The sequence below is a fragment of the Vigna radiata genome, unplaced genomic scaffold, assembly GCF_000741045.1.
Source record: "Vigna radiata var. radiata cultivar VC1973A unplaced genomic scaffold, Vradiata_ver6 scaffold_187, whole genome shotgun sequence".
NCBI classification, from domain to species: Eukaryota; Viridiplantae; Streptophyta; class Magnoliopsida; order Fabales; family Fabaceae; genus Vigna; species Vigna radiata.
The window spans coordinates 104,777-127,926 of record NW_014541998.1 but is presented as its reverse complement, the minus strand read 5'-3'; the positions used below and the strand labels follow the sequence as shown (position 1 = coordinate 127,926).

At 34.8% G+C, this 23,150-nt stretch overlaps 1 protein-coding gene across 2 annotated transcripts; it reads right to left on the bottom strand.

Moving 5' to 3' along the window:
* Positions 1-8,130: 8,130 nt before the first annotated feature.
* On the bottom strand, positions 8,131-13,882 carry LOC106778813 (thylakoid lumenal 29 kDa protein, chloroplastic). Of its 2 annotated transcripts, XM_014666808.2 has the most exons (11): positions 13,675-13,882; positions 13,336-13,440; positions 11,040-11,124; positions 10,920-10,954; positions 10,707-10,772; positions 10,574-10,614; positions 10,023-10,153; positions 9,735-9,841; positions 9,450-9,587; positions 8,511-8,645; positions 8,131-8,388 (listed from the first exon to the last, which is right to left on the bottom strand). In XM_014666808.2, exons 1-11 carry the CDS (start codon positions 13,762-13,764, stop codon positions 8,278-8,280), a joined length of 1,044 nt encoding a protein of 347 aa, XP_014522294.1. In that variant the 5' UTR covers positions 13,765-13,882; the 3' UTR covers positions 8,131-8,277. The 2 variants fall into 2 exon arrangements, with proteins under 2 accessions (XP_014522294.1, XP_014522295.1); XM_014666809.2 differs by lacking the exon at positions 13,675-13,882 and having other exon boundaries at positions 11,040-11,141; positions 13,336-13,444.
* Positions 13,883-23,150: the final 9,268 nt, after the last annotated feature.

Here is a 23,150-nt window from a genome sequence, read left to right as displayed (position 1 = left end):
ATATATATATATATATATATATATATATATATATATATATATATATATATTTTACTGTTTTTATTTTTGTGCTAATTGTGTGCTCTAGTGCAGTGTTCTTTAATGTATGCAAGATAAAATTTGTATTAGGAGCACAAGATCATTAGGAGGTAGATAAGAAAGGAGAATTGGTTCACCAACACCCTGATGTGAAAAGTGACAAACCCAAACCTGACATACTAGTGAAATTCAAGAATAGATTATGGGTTTTCAAGACTATAAAAGCAAACAGAGTTCTTGAGATTGAGGATCCTTAGAGTTGGTGACAAGGAAATTTCTGAAATTTTGTTGGTGTCATGAAGGAAGGAAAAACACCAACATAAAAAAAAAAAATCAACACCTACTGATTGGTGTTTGGGCTTTACCGGGTCAAGCTAATAACGTTAAAAGAGCGCTTGCTGGGAGGCAACCCAGTTTCTAACTTTTTCTTTTTAATTGAATTATTTGTGTGGTGTAGATTTGATTTTTTTGTGTTTGAGTTGTTTAGGTTAAATGCTGCTTCTGAGGGCAGTGATGATAACATCTACTGATGGATGCTTCTACAACATCTACTGATGGATGTTGCTATGAAAGAGGACGGTGAATAGACATCTATTGATGGATGTCACTGACAACATTTACTGATGAATGCTACTGGGATAGCATCTACTAAGGGATGCTAGAAGATTGAGTATCTACTGAAGGATACCAGGAAGGTACACCTACTGATGAGTGTTGGAAAGGTATGCACTTATTGATAAATGCTGGAAAGGTTTGGGTCAGGCTCGTGACGTTAAACAAACGCTTACTGGGAGCCAACCCATGATTTTCTTATCTTTTGTTTTGTTTTTGTAACTTGAATTCTTAGTATAGGTTTGATTTTGTTAAGTAGTGTGGGATTGATGTACTTGGTTGGACATTATATCTGATGCAATGGTTTGATATTGATATGTGTGTGTGATGGCAATTGCTTGATAATGCTTTGATATTGATGATGTTGAGATTGCACAATATGCTGATATACAGGTGGTGGTTCAGCAGCTATGTGAACAAATGCATGATGATGTTGTAATTGTGATTATGATGCTAAGCAGGATGTTTATCTGGAATATCTGGAATAGTGATTGAGCATATGAGTGAGGTTTTGAACTCTAGAGTTTTTGATTGTATGATTGCTATCTACTTGAAAGCGTGAATGGTTTTGCCTAATTTTATATGATTGACTGAATTGTATGCAAGTGTCATATGATCAAGGCCATTTTTTATTAAACCCTTTCTTAGCCAATGCATAAGTCCCAAAGAAAAAAAAAAGAGCACCATGTGTTCTACCCTTTTTTAACCTAAGCCTTAAACAGAATGAAAACCCTTTTGAAAATCTTTACCTTGAGTTAAGTTGAGAATTATTGTGTGGTATTGATGAAGGTTCAAGTTTGGGGTTGTTGGGAAAGTTGAAAAAGAAAGAAAAAGCATTGAGCTAAGGCATTGAGCAAAGCATAAAAAAGATAGAAAAAGATGAAAAAGATATAATGAAAGAAAGATAAGCTCAATGCAAAAAGGGGAAAGTTGGGAGTAAGATTGATTGGTTAAAAAGAGAGTTTGCGCTTGAATTATGAATGTATAAATAACTCTCTTAACTCAAGGGTTTTGTGATCTAGAAAAACCATTTTTTCTTGTTAGCCCAAGCCACATTGTAAGCCTTGAAAAGTCCTTGTGATGACATGTGTGTGTGAGAATGTTGATTGTGGTAAATGAAAGGCAATTTTGTTCTATGTGACATGAAGATAGTAGAAGGAAGGAGTGGCCTTTATACACCTTTGAGTGAAACACTTTTGAGTGCTTGATTGTAACACTTTATCTGGTGAGGAATGATTCCACGAATTCATGATTATATCTATGCTTAGCTAATTGATCATTCATGAGAATAAAATCTGTTGAAAGATTGTGTGATTGTGTGAACACCATGATGAGTAATTTGAATCAAGCATCTGCACATCTTGACTAAATTCTATTGATGAGTTGATTTAAGTGATTACTTATCTTGAAAGAAAGAGTTTTTGAATGTGATTGAACCATTGTGATGATTGGTGGAAGACTAAGTTTCATCTTGTTTGGTTGAGGACAAGCAAATTTCTAAGTTTGGGGTTGTGATAACGGTTCAAAAACCGTTATTTTGATTCTTAATTTTGATATTTAATGCACCCTTTTTGACTTAGAAACTAGCTTGGACTCATGATTTTGCTTTAGTTTTGTGAATAAGAGAGTTGACGACATGTTTTATGATGTTATCAATAAATTCCCTTGATTTTGTAGGTTATTGGAATGATTTGCAAGAAGGGTTGAAGTATCAAGGAGTTACAGTGCAGAAAAGTCAACCAGTCAGCCACAAAAGTCAATCAGTCAACCAAAAAAGTCAACCAGACAATTAGAATGCTGAAAAGTCAAGCATAGTGCAGTTTCAATATCGCAGGTGGCGCTGAGCGCCAGGCTCCGGACCAATTTTTCACTGTTTTTCGCCTGGGCGACACCGTTGGGGGCCATTCTAAGTGTCGCACCTACCGCTGAGCGGTGCTGTAGCGCTGAGCAGCGCCGCCGACGCGAGTTTTGGGCCAGGTTTCTGTTATTTTTGTGATCTGTTTTGGGCCTGGACCCATTTTTTGTTATTTTTCTACCCTATTTAAAGGCCATAACATCTTAGAGAATGTATCTTTTGATGGCTTCGGCACAAAAACACATTTTTCACCCCTTTAGGGTCAAATTTGGGGAATTGACAACTCTCCTTTTTTTCTTTCTAGGGTTTCTATCTCTTTCATTCCATTGTACACCTATTTCTTCCATGATGATGGAGAACTAATCTTATTTGTTGTTGGGGAAAGATGTAACCTCTAAACTCTCTTATATCGAAGTTCTTATTTTATTCATATACTTTAGTTATCAATAGTTTGAGTTTTCTTCTCTATACTTTATACTTGCATTGTTTAACTCATTCAATGTCATGATCATTGATTTTGTCGATATGGACACATATGGGGAAATCTCGACATGAGGGAAATTCTCTTGATTATGCAATATTACTTAGACATAGGAATAGGACGATCAATTGCTTTAAGCTTCTGTGCAGTGAAATGCATGACTAATATTACTAGGGAGACTAGACATAGTAAACTAGTAATTGCGAGTAGGCTCTCTTCACCGAGACATTGGGTTTAGAGCAAATTAGAAAGTTGCATGAACATTGATAACAAAGTTGAACTTAATAAGAATAGTAGATATGTGAGAGTGATTAGGTGAAATCTAAACCCTAATAACATACTCATCTCATATTGTCAACACAATGCATTCACTTTTGAGTTTAACCTCAATTGATCAAATTGCATGCATATTTACTTTTATTGTTTTACATTCAAAAACCTCAAAATATTGTTCTTATAGTCTTGATTGGTTAAGCAAAAGCACAATTGTTTAGTGTCGTGAGTCTCTTGGGAAAACGATACTTGGTCTTACCACTTATTATTACTTGATATGATATAGTACACTTGCCGGAGTGTTGACTAAGTCTGTGGCATGCACACTGGTCGACGGGGACTCTGGACCCGTGTCTTGCGAGCGGGGTATTTTTGGCCAACATTGGATAAGGATTGTGGCGTGTTCGTGCAGAAGTGCTTAAGTTGTCAAGAGCATGGAAATGTTTTTAACCTGTAAACTACAGAGCTGCATAACTTAGTCTCTCAGTGGCCTTTTGCCTAGTGGGGGATGAATATTGTAGGGCCTTTTTCGATCGGCAAAGCACAAAAGTAGTTTCTCTTGGTGGAAATTGATTACTTCACCAAGTGGGTTGATTTCAAACCTCTGGCCACTATCTCTGCCGCACAAGTTCAGAAATTTGTGTGGAAACTCATATGTCATTTTGGCTTACCATAGGTGATAGTTACTGACAATGGTAGGCAGTTTATGGATAGAAAGTTGACAACCTTGTAAGAAAGTTTAGGGGTTAAGCACGTCACGAGCTCGCTAAAACATCCTCAGACAAACGAACAAGCAGAGGCGGTCAATAAAACCATAGTCCAAGAGTTAAGAAAACGACTCAGATAAGCCAACGGTGCATGGTTAGATGAGCTCTTAGAAGTATTATTGAGCTATCGTTGTACCCCGCATGGTACCACAGCAGAAACACCCTATAATCTAACTTATGCTACAGATGCAATGCTGCTAGTAGAGGTGGGCGAGCCAACGCTTAGGAGGGGACTTGAAGACATGGAAAGAAATGAAGAACAATTACGAGTGGTGTTGGATACCTTTCAAGAGAGAAGATAAGTAGTTGTTGTTCATGCTGAGGCCCAAAAAAGGTTAGTAGCCCGACGACATAACACAAAGGTCCAGCCACTACAATTTGTTGAAGGCGATTTGGTGTGGCGTAAAACAACAGAAGCTCGGAGAAACTAAGCTCACGGGAAGTTTGCAACTAATTGGGAAGACCCGTTCAGAGTCATAGAAAATCTCAACAATAGGGCTTATCGCCTAGAGTGTCCGAACAACAAGACTGTCTCCAACACTTGGAATGCCTTTCATTTAAAATTTTATTTCAGTTGAGTACTTTATGTAATTTGACATTGAATTAATAATAATACCAGGTATTTTCAGTGATCCTGTATCTGTGTACCAACCAGAAAGCGTTCAACCTAGGAAAAGGTTCCAAAGAGAACTCCTAGTGTTCCCCGCTCGACCTAGGAAAAAGTTCCAAAGAGAACTCTTAGTGTTCCCTACTAGACCTAGGAAAACGTTCCAAAGAGAACTCCTAGCATTCCCCGCCCGACCTAGGAAAAAGTTTCAAAGAGAACTCCTAGCGTTCCCCGCTCGACCTAGGAAAAATTTTCAAAGAGAAATCCTAGCATTTCCCGCTCAACCTAGGAAAAAGTTCCGAAGAGAATTCCTAGTGTTCCCTGCTGAACCTAGGAACAAGTTAGAAAGAACTTCTAGAGGTTGTCGTTCGGTAAGGAGCAAGTCTGAACCGAATTTGCACCTAAGTCTAGCGATTCCTCAAGAATGCTCGTGGAGGATATTTAGATAACGACGTAATAAAAAGCGAGAAATGATAGGAGGAAACAATGGCCCGATCGTTCGCAATGAAGATTCATACACAAAAAAAAGGCCCTAACAGCCAAAAAAGAGAAATGTCTATGTAAACTAAACAAAACATCTGTCAAAAACTTTCCTATAATCAAGACTCAAGCCCGATGAATTCTTCACGACCACCCTCGATAATTTCAACAAGTTGGGGTGCATTAGTTGTAGGAGGACAAATCGGAGTAGGATCCTCAAAATCATCAGGAAGGGACATGGCCACTAGTTGCCCATCAACCACTACCTTCATAACATCATACTCGGGATGTTCCAGCGGCACCTGGAAAAAGTAGTGGCATTGGGCGATTCCCTGTTCAAACCCGATAAGGTGCTCGTTGCAGATATCTTCACCTAAAAATTTGTTCTCAACCATCAGCTTCTCTCAGTCGATGAAGGTCCAAATTCAAATCATCATTGGACCATTGCAATTGACAATTATTATTTCGGGCCTTGATTAGAGCAACAATGGCCTTTTCCCGCTCATCCTCAACTGCTTTCAGAGCTTCTTCCAAGTGACGAGCCAAATCCTCGTTGCCTTTCTGGGAAGTCTTTAAATCCTGTCGGGCAATTTCCAACTCCTCGGCCATTAAAGACTTGGAGGAGCCTACAGCCTAGGCCATACATATATTTGACCGTACGTTCAGCTTGTACGCCATATCCAAAGCTTCAGCAACGGTCATTCCTTTAAAAGGTTTTTTCTCCTCAAGATCGAGATTATATTTGAAGGTGTTCAGCAATATGCATGTTCGGATCAAGCGACCCTATGATCAGAGGACCCTCGGGAATCTTCCTTTTGCTTCTCTTGCTCGAAGAGACGGATTTCTCTCTAGAAGACTTCCTCTTTCCCCCACTCTAGCGAGGACCACCCTCAGGTGTAGGTGTTGTAGTGGGAGTAGAGGAAGGTTGTGATTCCGAGGCTATTTTCAAATTGGATTCACAGTCCAGGAGGGAAGGACCTTGGACACTAGAGGCCGAGTGAGGATGAAAGAAGTTCCCTCCCCAATTTTTTTGAGCTCTTCCTTTTGTTAAGCCATCATCAACAAAAATGACTTATTTTTCTCCATGGTACCAAAGTGATCTGAAACAAGAAAAAAAATTTAGATAAGTTACAAATGACGACTCGATAAAAGCAAACTTGAAAATCTTACCAAACACTCTAGTGCATAGAGCGTTGGAACCCAGGAAGCCGATAAGTGTTCGAGACGAGGTCTTCCGGGATAGCTGATCAAGCTGGCTTATGGCCTCTAGCTCATCGGGGGTCATGGCAGACTTGGCCCATGAAACAACTATATTGGGATGTTTAGTCCAGTAGAAGGGAAATTTGGGTCGATCGTCATCCAAGTAAAATCTAGATCGGCCAGACGCTTTTATTGATATCTTAAGGAAATTTGTCTTGAATTCCTTATAAGAAGTGTTGAATAGAGTGAACAACTGCTTATCATTCATAGGTGAAAGAGATACCCAGGATTTATTCTGATGTGGCAAGGCACTGAAGGAATAAAGAAATGAAGCGAGCATGGGCGTCAGGGCAAGGGTGGTGCAAACCACGGCAAACGCTTGCAAGCATGCCCACATGTTCGAGTGAAGTTGAGTTGGAGCCACATTCAGTGCAAGAAGAACGCCCATATGAAATTTTGTAAAAGGAAGTCGAACGCCGAGATCACGGAACAAGGTGGTATACACAGAAATAATCAATGTCGTTACCTTCTCGTCCGTGACAGGCCTGCTCGTTCATTTTACAAACGGCCAACTTGATATTCTCGACATCTCTTCTGTTGGCCAATATACTTACTCTACTGACCAAGTACTCTAATGAGGCAATAGTAATGTATAAGGGTGCATATAAGCCCACGTGGCCCATGATAAACGGTTATTTCACATGTAACCGCATTTGGTAACCATCCTTTCGCACCATTTTGAAATCGATCGGCATATACAAAACCCCTTTGTAATTGTACTCAGTTGCTTGGGGCTTGTGGGCTTACGTACTATATAGAGGGTACCGGTCGGGCAACAAAAGTCGTTCATGATTCGCAACCAATCGATAGGGTATCGATCGGGCAACATAAGTCGTTCATGGTTCACCATTTAGTAGGCGTCAATCGGTTGAAGTAACCGATTGATCAAACAACAGCATAGTCAGTAGGTATATTGGAAAGCATTAATGGGTAATTAATAGGTTTAATTGTCATATCAAATATGAATATACAATATTAATAAATAATTAAGGAGTTTTATTGTCTAAAAATATATTATATTAATGGATAGCTAATAGACTTATGACTATGAATAAATATGAGATTAATGTCCAGGTAAAGACATTTTTTTTTCAAAATTATATTAAAATCTGCTTGAAAAACATATCCAACTTGAACTTCAGAATGTTTTATGTAGCTCAATCACCAATTGAGAAGAATTACTTAAAGAGTTGGAAAACCTAAACAGAGCTAAAAAAGTACATTCGATCTCATACCCTGTCAACCAAAACAATTATGATTATTAATAGGCTGTGATTAAAACCAACTTCGAAGCCATTGAAATATCTTTGTTAATGGATACCGTTAGGGCTTCTTGATGGGTAGTTTTTTTTTACACATAATCGTTCTATATTTGCGGTATATTTTGATAAGTTTCTTTACATAACTTTAAAACACAAAAAAATAAAAATGTACTTTCTAATTATAAATAAAAATAAAAGCAAATTTAACACAGTATTCATAGTTTCATTTGAGATAAGACCTTTAAGAAAACACAAGCCAATTATTTATTTCCTAAGATTGTCCCAAGAGATTGGAGAAAGGTAAAAAAAAGCACAAATATTTGTTCATGATAAGGTTAACATTTATATATGCAGTTTAATTCAAGTTTTAAAAAAAAAAAACCCAAAAGCATACTAAATCATTTTTTTTAATACCATTTTTCTTTAGTAGTTTTTTTATTTCCTTTCAATCTTTGGTTTTTCTAATCAATTTAGCGGTTTGGAACGATTTGATCGATTCTTGAACACTTCTCTCATTTCATGCGCATGAATAATTTAGATGGAAGCTCAAAGTTTCCAGTAACAAGAGAATAGAAGCAAGTCAAAACTTGAAGTTCAAGGTTTGTCCTGGGGAAAGAGATTACATGGTACAATTATACGTTTCACAATTTGAGTTTGGTAATGTCAATCTTTGCGCGAGGATATGTATATGCCTCATAGTTGATTTGCTGGCCCAAGGTACTAAGTTTTGTGAAAGTAGTTATCAAATCAACCTGAAAAGAAATGAAAAAGTAAAGAAACCAAAGGAAACAAACAAGTTTTCTTCGAACTAAACAAAAAAGCTTCAGAAACCTCATTGCTTTCCATGGATAGAGCTATTCATAGATGAACTCACCTCATAATCTGTCCGAGAGACCGTTTCACGGCTCCTCTGGTATTTCTGAACCCAAGGAGCAACATCAGGATCACTCGCCAATAAAGTTTCTGTTGCACTCTGATCAGGCCCCAAGAACGCAGACAAAACAGCCAGCTGGTCAAACACAGAAGGAAGTCAATTAATACTATCAACTTCAACTTTATGGTATGAGAAGCTTTATAAGAAGCATTATAAGATTTTGATGGGAATAATTTAAGTGTAAGTCTAAATTCTATATATTGACTAAAGATGACAAAGTTATACACCATATAAGATGAAAGACTCAAACTCATTGTCTTAAGGTTTTAAGTTAAAAGTGGTGTCAATGTCTTATGTAGGATAAGACTCAATGTCACATATATATAATCTTTCCCTAATAACTCTCATAAAGAGAAAAAAAAAACTCATCAGTGGTATATGTTAGGACAACAATACTATAATCACAAAAACAGGGTATAAGTGGGAAATCTCTTCCAACTGTGTACCTAGTTCTGTGCCTAGCAGTCTAGGAAAATCCTTTGATCTTTCATCTCCTATTGTATTTCTATATCATTATAAATAAAAGACCATAAGAGGGGTCCTTTAAGGACTCCAAAATATATTTTCTCTGTTTTTAATCTGAAGTAGAAATAAAAACATAATGGATCTATGAAGTGCTCAACAAAAAGTGGGAACAAGAAAGAAGTTCCAACTTGCAAGGATAACTAGAAAAAATATGAAAAAGACTATTGCTAGTGCAAGCAGAAGGCATTTCACAATGTCTAGAGGAAACGGGAAAATTTGTTGGTTAGTGTACAATCTTTTGCACTAGCAGCATAGAAACAAAGATCACAATCTCTCCTCTGTGCACATGCATCTCTGATTGTATGTCTTTCTACTTTTCAGTTAGCAAAAAGAACAATGAAATATGTGAATTACCTGGCGAGGACCAAATCCGACAGCAGAAAACTTGTCTTTCATTTCCTGCACACTTGCCTTCTCCCATATTGGAACCCTACCCTCTGGATCCGGGTCTTGAGCATCAACCCTACCAAATTGCCTATCAAACAAACCCCACTGCTCCACAATAAAAGTTGCACGCATTAGCGAATAAGTAATGACAGTATTAAGCATACTATTGAATGAATCTACACTTGTGGATTGCCACCTTAAAGATACTGTTAACCACACTATAATTGGTTTAAAAATAAAGAATATGCAAACCTGCCCATTTGATCCGTATGCATTGTACAGGATATTTCCTTTCTCCTCATTTCCACCACATTTGCTAATGGCAGCAGCTAAAAATGTGGCCTTGACAGCACTTTGTGCTGTAAATAATTAAGTCAATAAAGTCAGGGGAAGTAGAAACAACTCCACAACTTCTTCCCCCAGAATCACATATAACTTCAAATTAAATGGTCAAAAATTTAACAGACACAGAATATACATCTAAAACAAGTATTGTTAATGACAATTAAGCGTCAACTAGGTTATGATAAAAAGTATAACCTGCATAGTTGATCAGATCTGCATAGGAAATGGGTCCACCTTTGGAATATGAGTCTATTTCCTTTTTTGCTTCCTCTAACAAATTTAAGGCAGGAGAAAGCCCTGTATTTTCTGGTCTACTTATTTCTGAGCTTCAGGCAGAATTAGAAAAATAAAGAGGAGAAAAAATTATTATTAGTAGTAAGTAGAATTAAGTGAAAATTTCTGATGCAAACAAAAAAGGTAGGAGTAATAGATGCAGTACTACGACAATAACAACCAGTTCAGTGAACCTTACTTGGTAGAAACCATTCTACAAAAAGAATTAAAGAATCCACCTACGGTTATTTGTTTTGAGAAATTTCTATTCACTTTTCAGAAAATTGTATAGAAAACAGTGAAAATAACTTTTCTTTTTCTGTTTTCACTTTTTCTTTGAAACCCAAGTACACAGGAATCAAAGTAAAAGCCCATAATGAGAACAGAAAATATTTTCTCAAACCAGACAGACATTTAGGTTCTATTAGTTACAGGGTACAGTTTTCATAAGTGTTAAACCCAAAAAGAAGTACCTGAACCGTATAGAGCCATTTGGACCACCCGATTTTGTTGCCTACAAACTTAAGCATACGCCAATCAATACTCATTTTAAATTATAGAAAGCAACTATGGTGCATACATTATAGACTTGTGTGTTTTTCTCACCTTTTCATAAGTCAAAGCATCATTTAGAGCCAGTTTCAGTAAGGATGGAATAATATCAGGATTTCCCTGAAAAGCAGTCCTAGGTCAAATTAGACTATACCCATATCACATAAGGAGTTCTATTTTCTGGACAAAAATAAAGAGGAGTTTGATAAATGTACAGTCTGCAAACATGCAAATTTTTACAATTAAATGTTAGTCAGCATACTATACCTTTATGGCATTATAAAGTGTTCCCTTGACTTGAGCTGTAAAAATAGAAAGAATTCAGATAAGAGAGATCAGTTGAATTTGACATGTAATATTCATATGAACGTCCTTAAAGGATCATACACTGAAATTCAGAACGCTGTCTTCGCTCTATCAAGTCAGCTGCATTAGCCATTCCAACTAGTGATCCAGAGCTTCCAATTATTTCCTATAAAACAGATACAACTGACCGAAACTCATCATCACATCAATCTTATACACTAAGAACATATATTATCGTGTATTCCAGTAAACATCTATATCTGTAAATAACTAGTGTTACATTTGCATTAGGTACTCAAAAGAATGATGCTATATGAAAACAAAGCCAAAATGAAGCACCACTTAATGTTGACCATAGAAAATTTGGATTAATCATGAGGTAAATCTAATGGTGCAACATGTTAGCCTTCCTATTTGAACTATTTATGAAGATGACAAGCATAAAACTCGGAATCCAAAAACACGCACATAGCACTTGATGGCTTTAGATAATATCACTTGGTCTTTGTCCTGAGACTTAGTTGTCCAAGATCATGGAAAATTATCTATAAATAATAGAAGATGAAATGCTGGAAACTATGGGAAGAAGAGATGTTCATTTGTTCAACATGAGCTAGTGCAATCCTGAGCTACAAATCCTTAAAGAAAATTCAAGCTATATAAGTTTTTGTTTAATAATAAATGTAATGAAACATGGATCTTTTCAAAGACAGTTGCTGGACCTATTATAGAAGATTACATTACAAAAAAAAAAATGCAAAGGAGAATGGCTAAGATGTAAATCTGCTCAAGAGTTAATGATTTTGTGTTCATGAGTTGCTGCATTTTTTTGCACAAAATCACTTTACATACGACAGTTGAAAACGCCCTGTCTGATGAACTTGTATAAAAGTCCCTGTGCATGCACCTTCTTCCATTTCTCTCTCATTTTTTGTTAGATTGGTTGTTTTTGTTTGTTGTTTGTCAAAATTTAATTCTTTTTTTCTGACATCAGGTATCTCGTTGCAAAGATAAGATACTTGCAATACATCAGTCTTAATCAATGGTGTTTTTCTCTCTGTTAAACATCTCAGGTACATATATGAGCTATCTTATAGTTACCAGTCTTACCCTTATAGTTAATTTTTTGCTAATAATGCAACTCAACCCCCATCCCTTTCTTCTCAGGTCATCCATCAATACAATGGGTATGAATTTTTTGAATGGGTAAAATGTTTATTTATCTTTAAGCCATTAAAAACGAATAGATGTTGGGGGGCAAATTAAATAAAGTTTGTCCAGTCCCTGAGTCACTTTAGGTAATTTTGTTGCTGTAACCTTAAAGCCCATCATCATCAACCAAAGAAAATTTGACAAACCTTCGTGTTAGATATATTATATTTAGTTTATATTTATCTCTTATCTTTAGTTAGTTAGTTTATATTTCTTGGTGTTAACCACTAATTGTCCTTGAAGACCTTTCATAATAGAGAAGATAGCGGAAGCAGTAGAGGTAGGACTAGGTGTTGGTGCATCAGTGGCACAAGTGGCGGAGACGACGGCCGGAGACGACGGTCAGAGACGATGGCCAGAGACGGTTGCCGGAGATGACGGCCGGAGACAGTGGCCGGAGACGGTGGCCGGTGACGTTGCCGGCGACGGACGGTCGGTGACGATGACCGGTGACGGTTGCCGGCTGGCAGGTGGCTGCTGGTGGCGAGCGGCAACATGCAGTGGCGGACAGCAACACCGGAGACAAAAACTAGAGATTGCCTATTCAAGTATAAAGGCATAGGTTGAAAAAGAAACTTTTAGGGGGGCTGCCAGTGGCGGCGACCACCGGCGACAACAAAGACAAAGTAGAAAAAGAATCAGCTATGATACCATGTGAAATAGTGAAAGAGATGAGGAGAAATTTCCCTCTGTTAAATTCACATGTAGGGTTCTCTATTTATAATAGAAGAAATATGGGTTAAGCCTAAAATATAAGTATAAACAAACTAAATAAGAAATATAAACTAACTAACTAAAGATAAGAGATAAATATAAACTAAATATAATATATCTAACACTTCGAATATGAAAAAAAAAAAAAAAACAGAGAACAAAATGCAGATATCATAGCTTATACCAGAGTTAACACTTGCAAGCATAACTAAATTTCAAATGAATTCAATTATTGTTTGTTCAGAACAAAAATCCTTGTGCATTGAAGTAAAATACATTACATTTTTTAAGAACGTGCACTAAATAGTTTCCCACTAATGATTCTATTTCTGAGTAAAGCACATTCATCCCATTAAAAATGCTAGATCTCTTAAGAGAAAATAAATAAAACTGAAAAAAGAAACAGGGATGAACTGAATTTCTCAAAAGCTTGCAGTAAAATGATTCTTACCAAGCCAACGGTTGCCCCAACGCATTTAAGAACCTCTCTCCTTCTCCAATGGAACGGCTCTTCACCAACAACATCGATTATGGTTTTATTACAACAAATGGGAACCTAAGAACACATTGAACATAAGCAAACAACGGTTATAACTGACCTACAATAAGTAGGAAAGAATTGAAGTTAAAAATAATTGAGGTTTTCTTTGTCATTTCAATGCAAAATTTCAAACCCATTTCTCATAATTCATGAACAATGCTACTTAAAAGCACCCATGAACTTGGGAAACCAATAACTGCAACTGCATTGTGTGTTGAGAGACACTGGTAGAGCAAAGAGCAAGCTTACTGAACGAGGGTGGTATCTGGTGGAGGGTGGTGTATCATTAGCAACGAGTGAAAGCAGAGAAGGGCAAGTTGAGAGGAAGGAGACACCCATTGCTGCCACCACAACTGTCTTGTATGGTGTCTCTAGAGAAAGAGAGAGAGAGAGATGCAAAACCAGAAAAATGGAAGCTTTGAAGTTATGTGGAGTGAAGAAGGTGACACGTGATATGCGTTATCCAGAGAAATCTGCAGTCATTGGACTATCTGGTATGTGACCCAATCCTCAAATCTTTGACCCCTCCAAACCAAACCAACAATGTAGTAAAATCATGCGAAAAGTACATTAGATTCACACTTGCATTTTTCCATTTTCATTTTATTTCTAGAAAAAAAAATAATAATAGAGATTAACTTAAAATATAAACAATAAAAAAGTAGAGGATAATCAATCTCAAAAAATTCACGAAGTGATTGTAATCAACTTTTTCCTTTATTTTTAAGACTATTTATTTACTCAGCTGAAAATTTAATATATATTTTGGATTGAAAATTATTAAAGGAATTAAGCAATATTTTGTATTTAAACATTATATCATATATTTAAAATCATTGATTAATTATAACTAAATTAACTATGTATATTTACAATATATTTAAATTTATTAAAATATGATATTATTAAAAAATATAATGTGTGTGTTATAATTTTTTATTACAAAATATTTAATAATTTATTAAAAAATTTCAAAAATCATTTATAAAAACAAAAAAAAAAAATCAATTGAAATCAAATGGTAAAATGTTAGTTTAATTTGGTTTAAATTTATATTAAACCAAAATCAAATCAATTTGATTTTTTTTCTTTAGTTTAAGTATATTTTGATAAAAGATCGAGTGATATCAAATCCTGAACAACTCTAAATTAATGAAATATTCTTTTTTACAATTTTAACAAACCACAACCAATTCTGATGTGATTGTTAAACAATTTGTATATTTATTATAAGAGTAATTGTTAAATAATTTGTACATTTGTTATAAGCAAGAGTACCTCTAAGTAATTTGTATATTTGTTATAAGAATACTTTTAAATAATTTGTATATTTCTTATACGTCTTCATACATATTGCACACATAATGAAGTTTAATATATTTAATATGTTTGGATATCTGATTATCTCTTGTTTATATATGTTGTTCGAACTCAAAAGTTTTTGAAATATGAATATACTTCTGCATTGAGTGAAAATCATATTTTTTAGGTGTGTATTTATTAAACATAAAAAAAAATATTATTAAGATAAGTTCGTTTGTAAATATCCTTCTATGTTTTGAAGTATAACAAACAGTATTAAATGACATGAGCATTTAACAAAGTGTGATCTTTGGAAAAGCAATATAACTAAAATAAAGTGGTTTATGAAAAAGCTTTGCAAAACCCAGAAACCTTGGGAAAATCTTTGGTAAACACATCAAACAGACACACTATTAAACGGTTTCTTTATTTAATGCATCAACGAGAGTCTTGCTGAATACATTTATGTTATACATTGTTAAGCAATGCTCAAACAAGCTCTCAATATGTCTTGATGGATAAAATGACAAAAGATGCTTTTGGAAGGTACACTAAAAATCCTAAACGGTGATCTAAAAACTTGTGTTGAAAGACACCCTACTAAATGCGCTATTAAACAGAACATAAATAACTTGAATAAGCGTTTTTAGTAAAAGCCTTAAATAGGCTAGACAATACATTGTGTCAAACGATTTCTTTCATCCAATGATGCAACCTTCATAAATTACATGGTATCTTGATCAAATGCTTAAACAATCATATCTTGTATGAATGACAAAAAATATGAAAAGCACTTTGTTGTTCTAAACAGACATTAAATGTCATTAAATGCTCAACATTTAAAAACAACAAACGTGATAACAAAAATGACATATTTGCTTGCATGTGTATCTGTTAAGACTCCAGCAAGTGTACCAAATTGTATCAAGTAATATAAGATGGTAAGACCAAGAATCGTTTTCCCAAGAGACTCACGGTACTAAACAGTTGTGCTTTTGCTTAACCAATTAAGACTATAAGAACATTATTTTGGGGTTTTTGAATGCAAAGTGCAGAAAAATAAACATGAATGCAATTTGATCAATTGAGGCTAAACACAAAAGTGAATGAATGATGTTGATAATATGAGAAGAATATGTTGTTAGGGTTTAGATTTAACCTAATCACTCTCATGCATAAACGAATTCATCTTCTTCATTAATGTTAATGCTACTTTCTAATTTACCCTAAACTCGATGTCTCGGTGAAGAGGACCTACTCCTAATTACTAGTTTACAATGTCTTGTCTCCCTAGCAATTGATCATGCATTACATTCACATAGAAGCTTAAAGGCAATCGGTCCTCCTATCCCTATGTTTAGGTAATATTGCTCCCGAGAGAATTCCCCCATGTCTAGATTTACCCATATAGACAAAATCAATCATCACGCCATTGAATGAGTTAAACAAAGCATGCATAGAGTGTAGAGGAAAGACCCTAACAATTAATGAACAAAGTATTTAGAGGTTACATCATTCCCCAAAAATAAATGAGATTAGTTCTCCATCGCCATGGAGAAACTAGGTGTACAATGGAATGGAAGAGATAGAAACCCTAGAATGAGAAGAGGAGAGCTCCTGCATCCCCAAATCTGCCCCCAAAGGGGTGAAAAAAGTGTTTATGTGCTTAAGCCATCAAAAGATACATTCTCTAGGGTGTCCAGGTCTTTAAATAGGGTAGAAAAATAATAGAAAACTGGTTCAAGCCCAACACAGAACATAAAAATAACAGAAACACTAGCCTAGATCCGAGAAAATGGCCCTCAACGGTAGGTGCGACACTCAAAATAACCCCCAACGGTGATGCTCAAGCACAAAATAGTGAAAAACTGGCGAGAAAAATAACGCTCAGCACCACCTGCGATACTGAAACTGCACTCTGGTTGACTTTTCAGCATTCTAGTTAACTGGTTGGTTGGTTGGCTGGTTGACTTTTCTGATTGACTGGTTGACTTTTTTGCATTGCAACTCCTTGATACTTCAACCCTTCTTTCAAATCATTCCAAAAACCTACAAGTCAAGGGAATTTAGTAATAAAATCATCAAGTATATCCTCAACTCTCTTATTCACAAAACTAAAGCAAAATCATGAGTCCAAGCAAGTTTCTAAGTCAAAAAGGGTGCATTAAGTATCAAAATTAAGTATAAAAATAACGGTTTTTGAACCGTTATCAGTATCTACTCTACTTTGTGCAGATTACCTATGTCAAGGATCCACCTACTCTGTCAAATACAAATCAGAAATGGACGTTCGAGACAAAGAAGACATTCACGAAATATTCTCTCTATCAAAAGTCGGGCCAGAAAGTATGATGGCATACCCCTTGCCATGACCTAGCACATTCATGAAGAGTTGGAGACATCTATGGAAGATGGACCTATATTCTTTCACTTAGGCCATCTAAAGCCATCATGAAGATTTAGTAGAGTTGGAATAATTTTGGGCCTTGTATTTTGGGCCAAGTAGTCTAGATTTTATTTGGGGTTTGTATTATGGGCCAAGTAGTCTAGATTTTATTTGGGCTTTGTATTATGGGCCAATTAGTCTAGATTTTATTTGGGCTTTGTATTATGGGCCTAGTAGTGTAGGATTTCAATTGGGCCTTGTATTTTGGGCCAAGTAGAATAGGATTTTGACCAAACAAGTCAACAAAGGGTCAAGGCCCAAAGTTGACTATGCTTGGATGTCCAAAATGGGTGTGTTGACCAAGGGGTCAACATTTTGGCTAAGCTTGGAGGACAAGGGAGCAAGATTTCGTCCTAGAGATGTGGAGGCTTCCCATTTGAGAGTTTTCCTCCTAGTTAGTGGCCATGTGGCACTCTAGGAATGGAGAGTTTTTCCATAGGTAGTGGCCACATGTCACTCTCTCATTTGAGAGGATTTTTGCCACTTGTCTCTCTCTTATTGGAGAGGATTTCTCCTTGCTCTCCAAGACAACCAAGGTGGCTCTTTTAGGTTAAAGTTTCAGCCCATTTTGAGACAACTTAGCTTATAAATAGAGGTGTTCTCCATCATGTAATCACCTTTGATTTAGAGTAAANTTATGNTNCCANTTTTGTGCCATACTACTCTTTTAAGGTCACCCTAGGCTAGAGCAACCCAAGTGGCCTCCTCTAGCCACCTTCCTCCAAGAGTTGGCCCAACCTCTCTTAGAGAACCACTAAACACACCTTCCATCACCATACAACTCATCAAAACCATGAGCTATCAACACCTTTCACCACCACCAAATTCCGCAATCTTCATGTATGAACTTATGGCTTGATTTGCTTCTAGATTTGGCTTGTCCTAGCTAGAGCAATATATTATTTTTCCATCAAAGTACGTACAACATATTTTTGACAAAGAACTGAAAAAGCATGCTTGCTTTAACAAGTTGACTTTAAGCAACGATTGCTACCTAGAACAAGGTTAAAAAGGTTTGAAAATCAAAAGGAAAGTATTATCTAACACACGTTTTCTTGGAGTCCATATAATGAAGAATATCAAAGAAAAGATTAAGAGAATAAGCACACGAACACAAAAGAAAATATTTGTGAAGAGACATAGAAGCTAAAAAAAGAAAATTCTCTTAAGCTTAAAAAAATCATAAGCTTATTATTGTAAAAATAGAGAAAACTCTATGAGTCTGTTAGATTGAATTGTATTGTATAGATATCATCTCTACGATAGTTATCGTCTAAGGCATGTAATCAATCTGTTGATTGTAAATTATAAAGAGAATTCAAGCACTTAACGCTTAATTTGGTGGAGTCAAATGGTAGTTAAACGAGTTTGTCTAGTGGAAACCAGGATTTAGTGAAACTTACTTAGACAGTGTATCGAGAAGATTTTTGGAGTGTTTAGGGATACCAAGAGTGATGAAGAATACTGAATAACCATAAGTGGGTGAAACTCGGTTCTAGTCAAAGTAACGGGGGTTACTTGGAGTGACTAGGTGATACTAGGAGTGATGAAAATAATTAGTTATAATGTTGTTGAATATCTTAGAGGTCTTAAAGTAGAATAGACATAGCTCGGTGGAGCGAACCAATATAAAAATAACTGTGTTTACTGCTTTATTCTTACTAAACGCTCTCTTACAAATCTTGCAATTGTGCATTACTTTAACCGCTACAAAAGCTCTTGTCACCAAAAGCCTTTTTCTTCTAAGAGCTAGCTTTATAAAAAAGCTACAACAAATTTGATTAAACGAATGAAAAATATTTGTTTGAAGAACTAGTAGTTCGAAAAAAAAAATTCAAGTCGAGCGTTTAACAACTTATATAAATTTGCATTGGTTATTGATGAGCAAGTGATGAGTGCATATTTATGCCCTCATTTATCCTTTAATATTGTATTCTTAATTAGTTATTGTACTTTAGTAGAATATTTTAATTAAAATTTGTTATATTTTGGTTTATTTAGCATGAGATACAAAAACATGTTAAAAATAGCTTTTTAGTTGCATAAATGTTCTTTGGATATTTTGAGGTGTGTTAGTGCAACTGGAGCTAAGTTGAGTTCAGTGATGTGTGAAATAAATTGGTTAAATTTTTATGACATCTTAAACATAAACCAAATAATAGAAAATAATCAAGATCACAATAATTCAATCCAAGCATAACATGATAAATTGAAGATATTTAGCTAAGCCAAAAAGAGAGAACATGCAACAAAAATTAGATCTTGCGGTTTTCTTTATTTTTTCTACTAAAGGATTTTGATAATTGATAAATGTTTAAGATTAAAGATAATTAGGGGAAAATATATCTTAAGATATTTTATTTGATATTGTTCAATTATTACCTTATTTAACTATATCAATAAATATCAAAAGATAATATTTGCCAAATCTTTTTTAATCTAGCAAATATCTTCTCAAATATTTTTATATCTCCATAAAAATCAAATATATCTTGAAGATATTGGATTATTTAGATGATAATTTGAGGAGATTACATTATTATAAAGAAGATTACAACAATAGAAAAGCTTGAAACAAAGTCCAATCCAATCTCTCTATATAAAGAGACTTAGGAAAACAAATTAGGGGAGTCAAGGAACCCTTTGGGGGTTCAAATTTCGTCATCTCTCTCTTTTCTCATGTTCTCCACCCTCTCTTTTTCTATTTTTCATGTCAACATTTAATTGAATGCTAAGCCTCTGGGTTGATTCTGATGTAATTTCTTAACTCGATTCTGAGATTAGATGAATAAATTTGTTTGTTCTTTGATTTTTATTGTGATTTATTTTTATCTATGTCTTTTGCTTCTTAATAAAGTAAAAGTAATGATTTTTACATTATAGCAAGTATGCATGGTGTTAAATCTACATAACATATCAATCGTATGAGTCCAAAGGTTTTTAATTTTAATTGAGAATTTACTTTGATTAAAGTTAGAAACTTTTATGTGATTGAATGAGTTTTTATCAATAATTGAGAATGTACTTTGATTAGTGATAAAAACTTTAACAAGAATTAGTCAAGAATGTACTTTGGTTAATTAGCTTTTTACTTGATATAAGAGGTAAAAGAATAAACATGTTAGGAATAATAGAAATAAATTTTGTGTTCGTTGGGAGACGACTTAGGGTGGAATTTACTCTTTCTATTTTTTTGGCTACTATGATAGCAATACTAAAGTTGTTATAATTTAATAGTGTTAATTTGATCGCATAAACGACAACATTATCAACAAGAATAACAATTGTTGCAGTTTATTAAAGATAACAAGAAAGCAATATGTTGGACTTTAGCAAATATTCTTGGTATTAGCCCTTCTTTCTGAATGCACAAAATACTTTTTGAAGAGGATGCTAAGCGAATAAGACAACCTCAAAGAAGACTAAATCTTCAATTGATGGAAGTTGTTAAGAAGAAAAGTCATAAAGTTGTTACAAGCAAGTATTATATGTCCTATTTTTAGAAACACTTGGGTGAGCCTTGCACATGTGGTCCCTAATAAATTTGGGATCCCCATGGTCAAGAATGAGAAGGAAGAGTTTATCACTACTCATATTCAGAACAGTTGAAGGGTTTGTATTGGTTATAAAAGACTAAATCAAGTCACTCGAAAGGACCATTTTCCTTTGTCATTTATGGATCAGATGTTAGATCATTTAGGAGGTAAGTGATAATTGTCTAAAAATCGTTATTTTCATGCTTAAATATGATATCAAAACACACCCTTTGTGGCTTAGAATGAGCTTAAAATCAAGTAAAACACTTAGTTGAGTCATGTGAGAGTCAAAAAGTTGGTTTTAGAGATATTATGCTTGTTTTTGCATTGTTTTGTAGGGTTTTGATGAGAATTGAAGATGGAAGTGAATTAGGACGGACTTAGACTCAAGAAAGAAGAAGAAAAAGGAAGGGAAGAAGAGTCTAGGAACTGCTCAACGGCCAAAATCAATGCTGAGCGGTCAGAGCGGCTAGAGGCAAACCGCTCAGCGGTAAAACTGACCGCTGAGCGGTGGCGCGACAAACAAGCAAACTGCTGAGCGGTTCACTTAGGCGCTGTGCGGTTATATGTTTTTATTTGGCTTAGATTCTGTTATCTTTTTGGTCTATAAATAGACCTAGTGCGATTCAAATTGTAATCTTTAGGCCAGTAGAGACGTCTAGAGCTGTTCTACACACCTTGGAGGAGGTTCCTTGGATGCTTAGGCTCCAATCTACCAAATTTAGGGTTTATTCTTCCATTCTTTCATTACTTTGCATCTAGATTCACCATGTTCATGGTGAACTAAATCCTAGGTTGTTGGGGAACAATGTAATCTTTTGAAACTCTCTTATATCAAAATTCTTATCTTCTTTATATGCTTGCATATGCTTATCTTTATCAATTGTTGGGTTCCTTACCTTTACTTAATGCTTTTATCGTTTAACTCATTCGGTAAATGTTGTTTGTCTTTATTGATACGGAGACGTACGGTAATGTTATGAACTGGGGGGAATTCCTTGGTTATGCTAATACCGCCTAGAGATAGGGGTAGGACGATCAATTGTATTTTGCTTCTGTTTATCATGCATTATTGGTTACTAGGAGAGGTTAGAGATAGCAAGCCAGTAATTGGTAATAGGCTCTTTTCGCCAAGAGATTGAGTTTAGGATAGACTAAGAAAGTTTGCATGACAATACGATAAATAAGCTAAGAAGATAAGAAGAGTAGATATAAGAGGGTGGATAAGATGAAATTGTAAACCCCAACAACTCCATTCATCCAAAATAATTTATAACTTATAAGTTATAACCTATTAAAATAAATTATTTTAAAGTATTTTATTAAATAATTTTAAGCTCTAAGAATAAAATTTGTAATGACATGATTTTAAATTTAGAACTAGAATATGAAATTTGTTGTTACAAAAAATAGTCAAAGTTTCAAACAAGAATGGTAAGAAATTTTGGAGTGAGAAAATACGAGGGGTGTTGCTCCTCCACCTCCCCACTATTTTTATTTATTTCAAAAATATTATACACTTTCTCAATATTTTTTTTTATTCCAAAAATACCTTACACCTCCCCACTATCCTTAACAATATTTCTCTTTCTCTCTCTACATTAATGGAGCATTCACATGGTTCAGATTTGAATGTGATATATTGCAAAATATAAAATTCAGAGAAAACTTCAATATTAGTGTTTCTACCACTTCCATTTTATATTAATAGTAAATAATAATATATTATTATTATTATATACTAACTTTATAATGACAAAAAAACTAAATAAATTCCAAATTTTTAACAAATAACTTTTCTTTTATATTTTAAGTATTTAATAATACTTTTATATTATTTATCTAATAAATTAAATGTAAATGCTCCATTAATGCAGAGAGAGAAAGAGAAAGATTGTTAATGATATTAGGGAGATGTAGGGTATTTTTGGAATAAAAGAAAATAGTGGGGAAGTGTAACATCCCGAATTTTTGAGATGTCATGATGCAATATTTTTCAAAACCTTTCTATAAAACATTTATGAAAGATAACAATCTTATTCGATTAAAAATGCAAAAGCTAAACATAACCATAAATATTGTTTAGAAATATCAATATATCACTTTTACATAAAAATGCCAAATCGAAAAACTTTTAAAAATAAATAACAGTCCCGAAGATAACATCCCAACTCTCGTCAGCTACTCAGATCCAATCTTATCTACAAACCATCTACTCTCGTACAAGTACGATCATCGTAGGTGGAAACCACAACCACAACTTTAAGGGTGAGCAACCAGAATTATCTTATCATACAACATACAATTATATTAAACACAATAATAACCAAATCATAAATATATATTATCACAACATTACCATCACAACATTACCATCACAACATTACCATCACAACATTACCATCACAACATTACCATCACAACATTACCATCACAACATT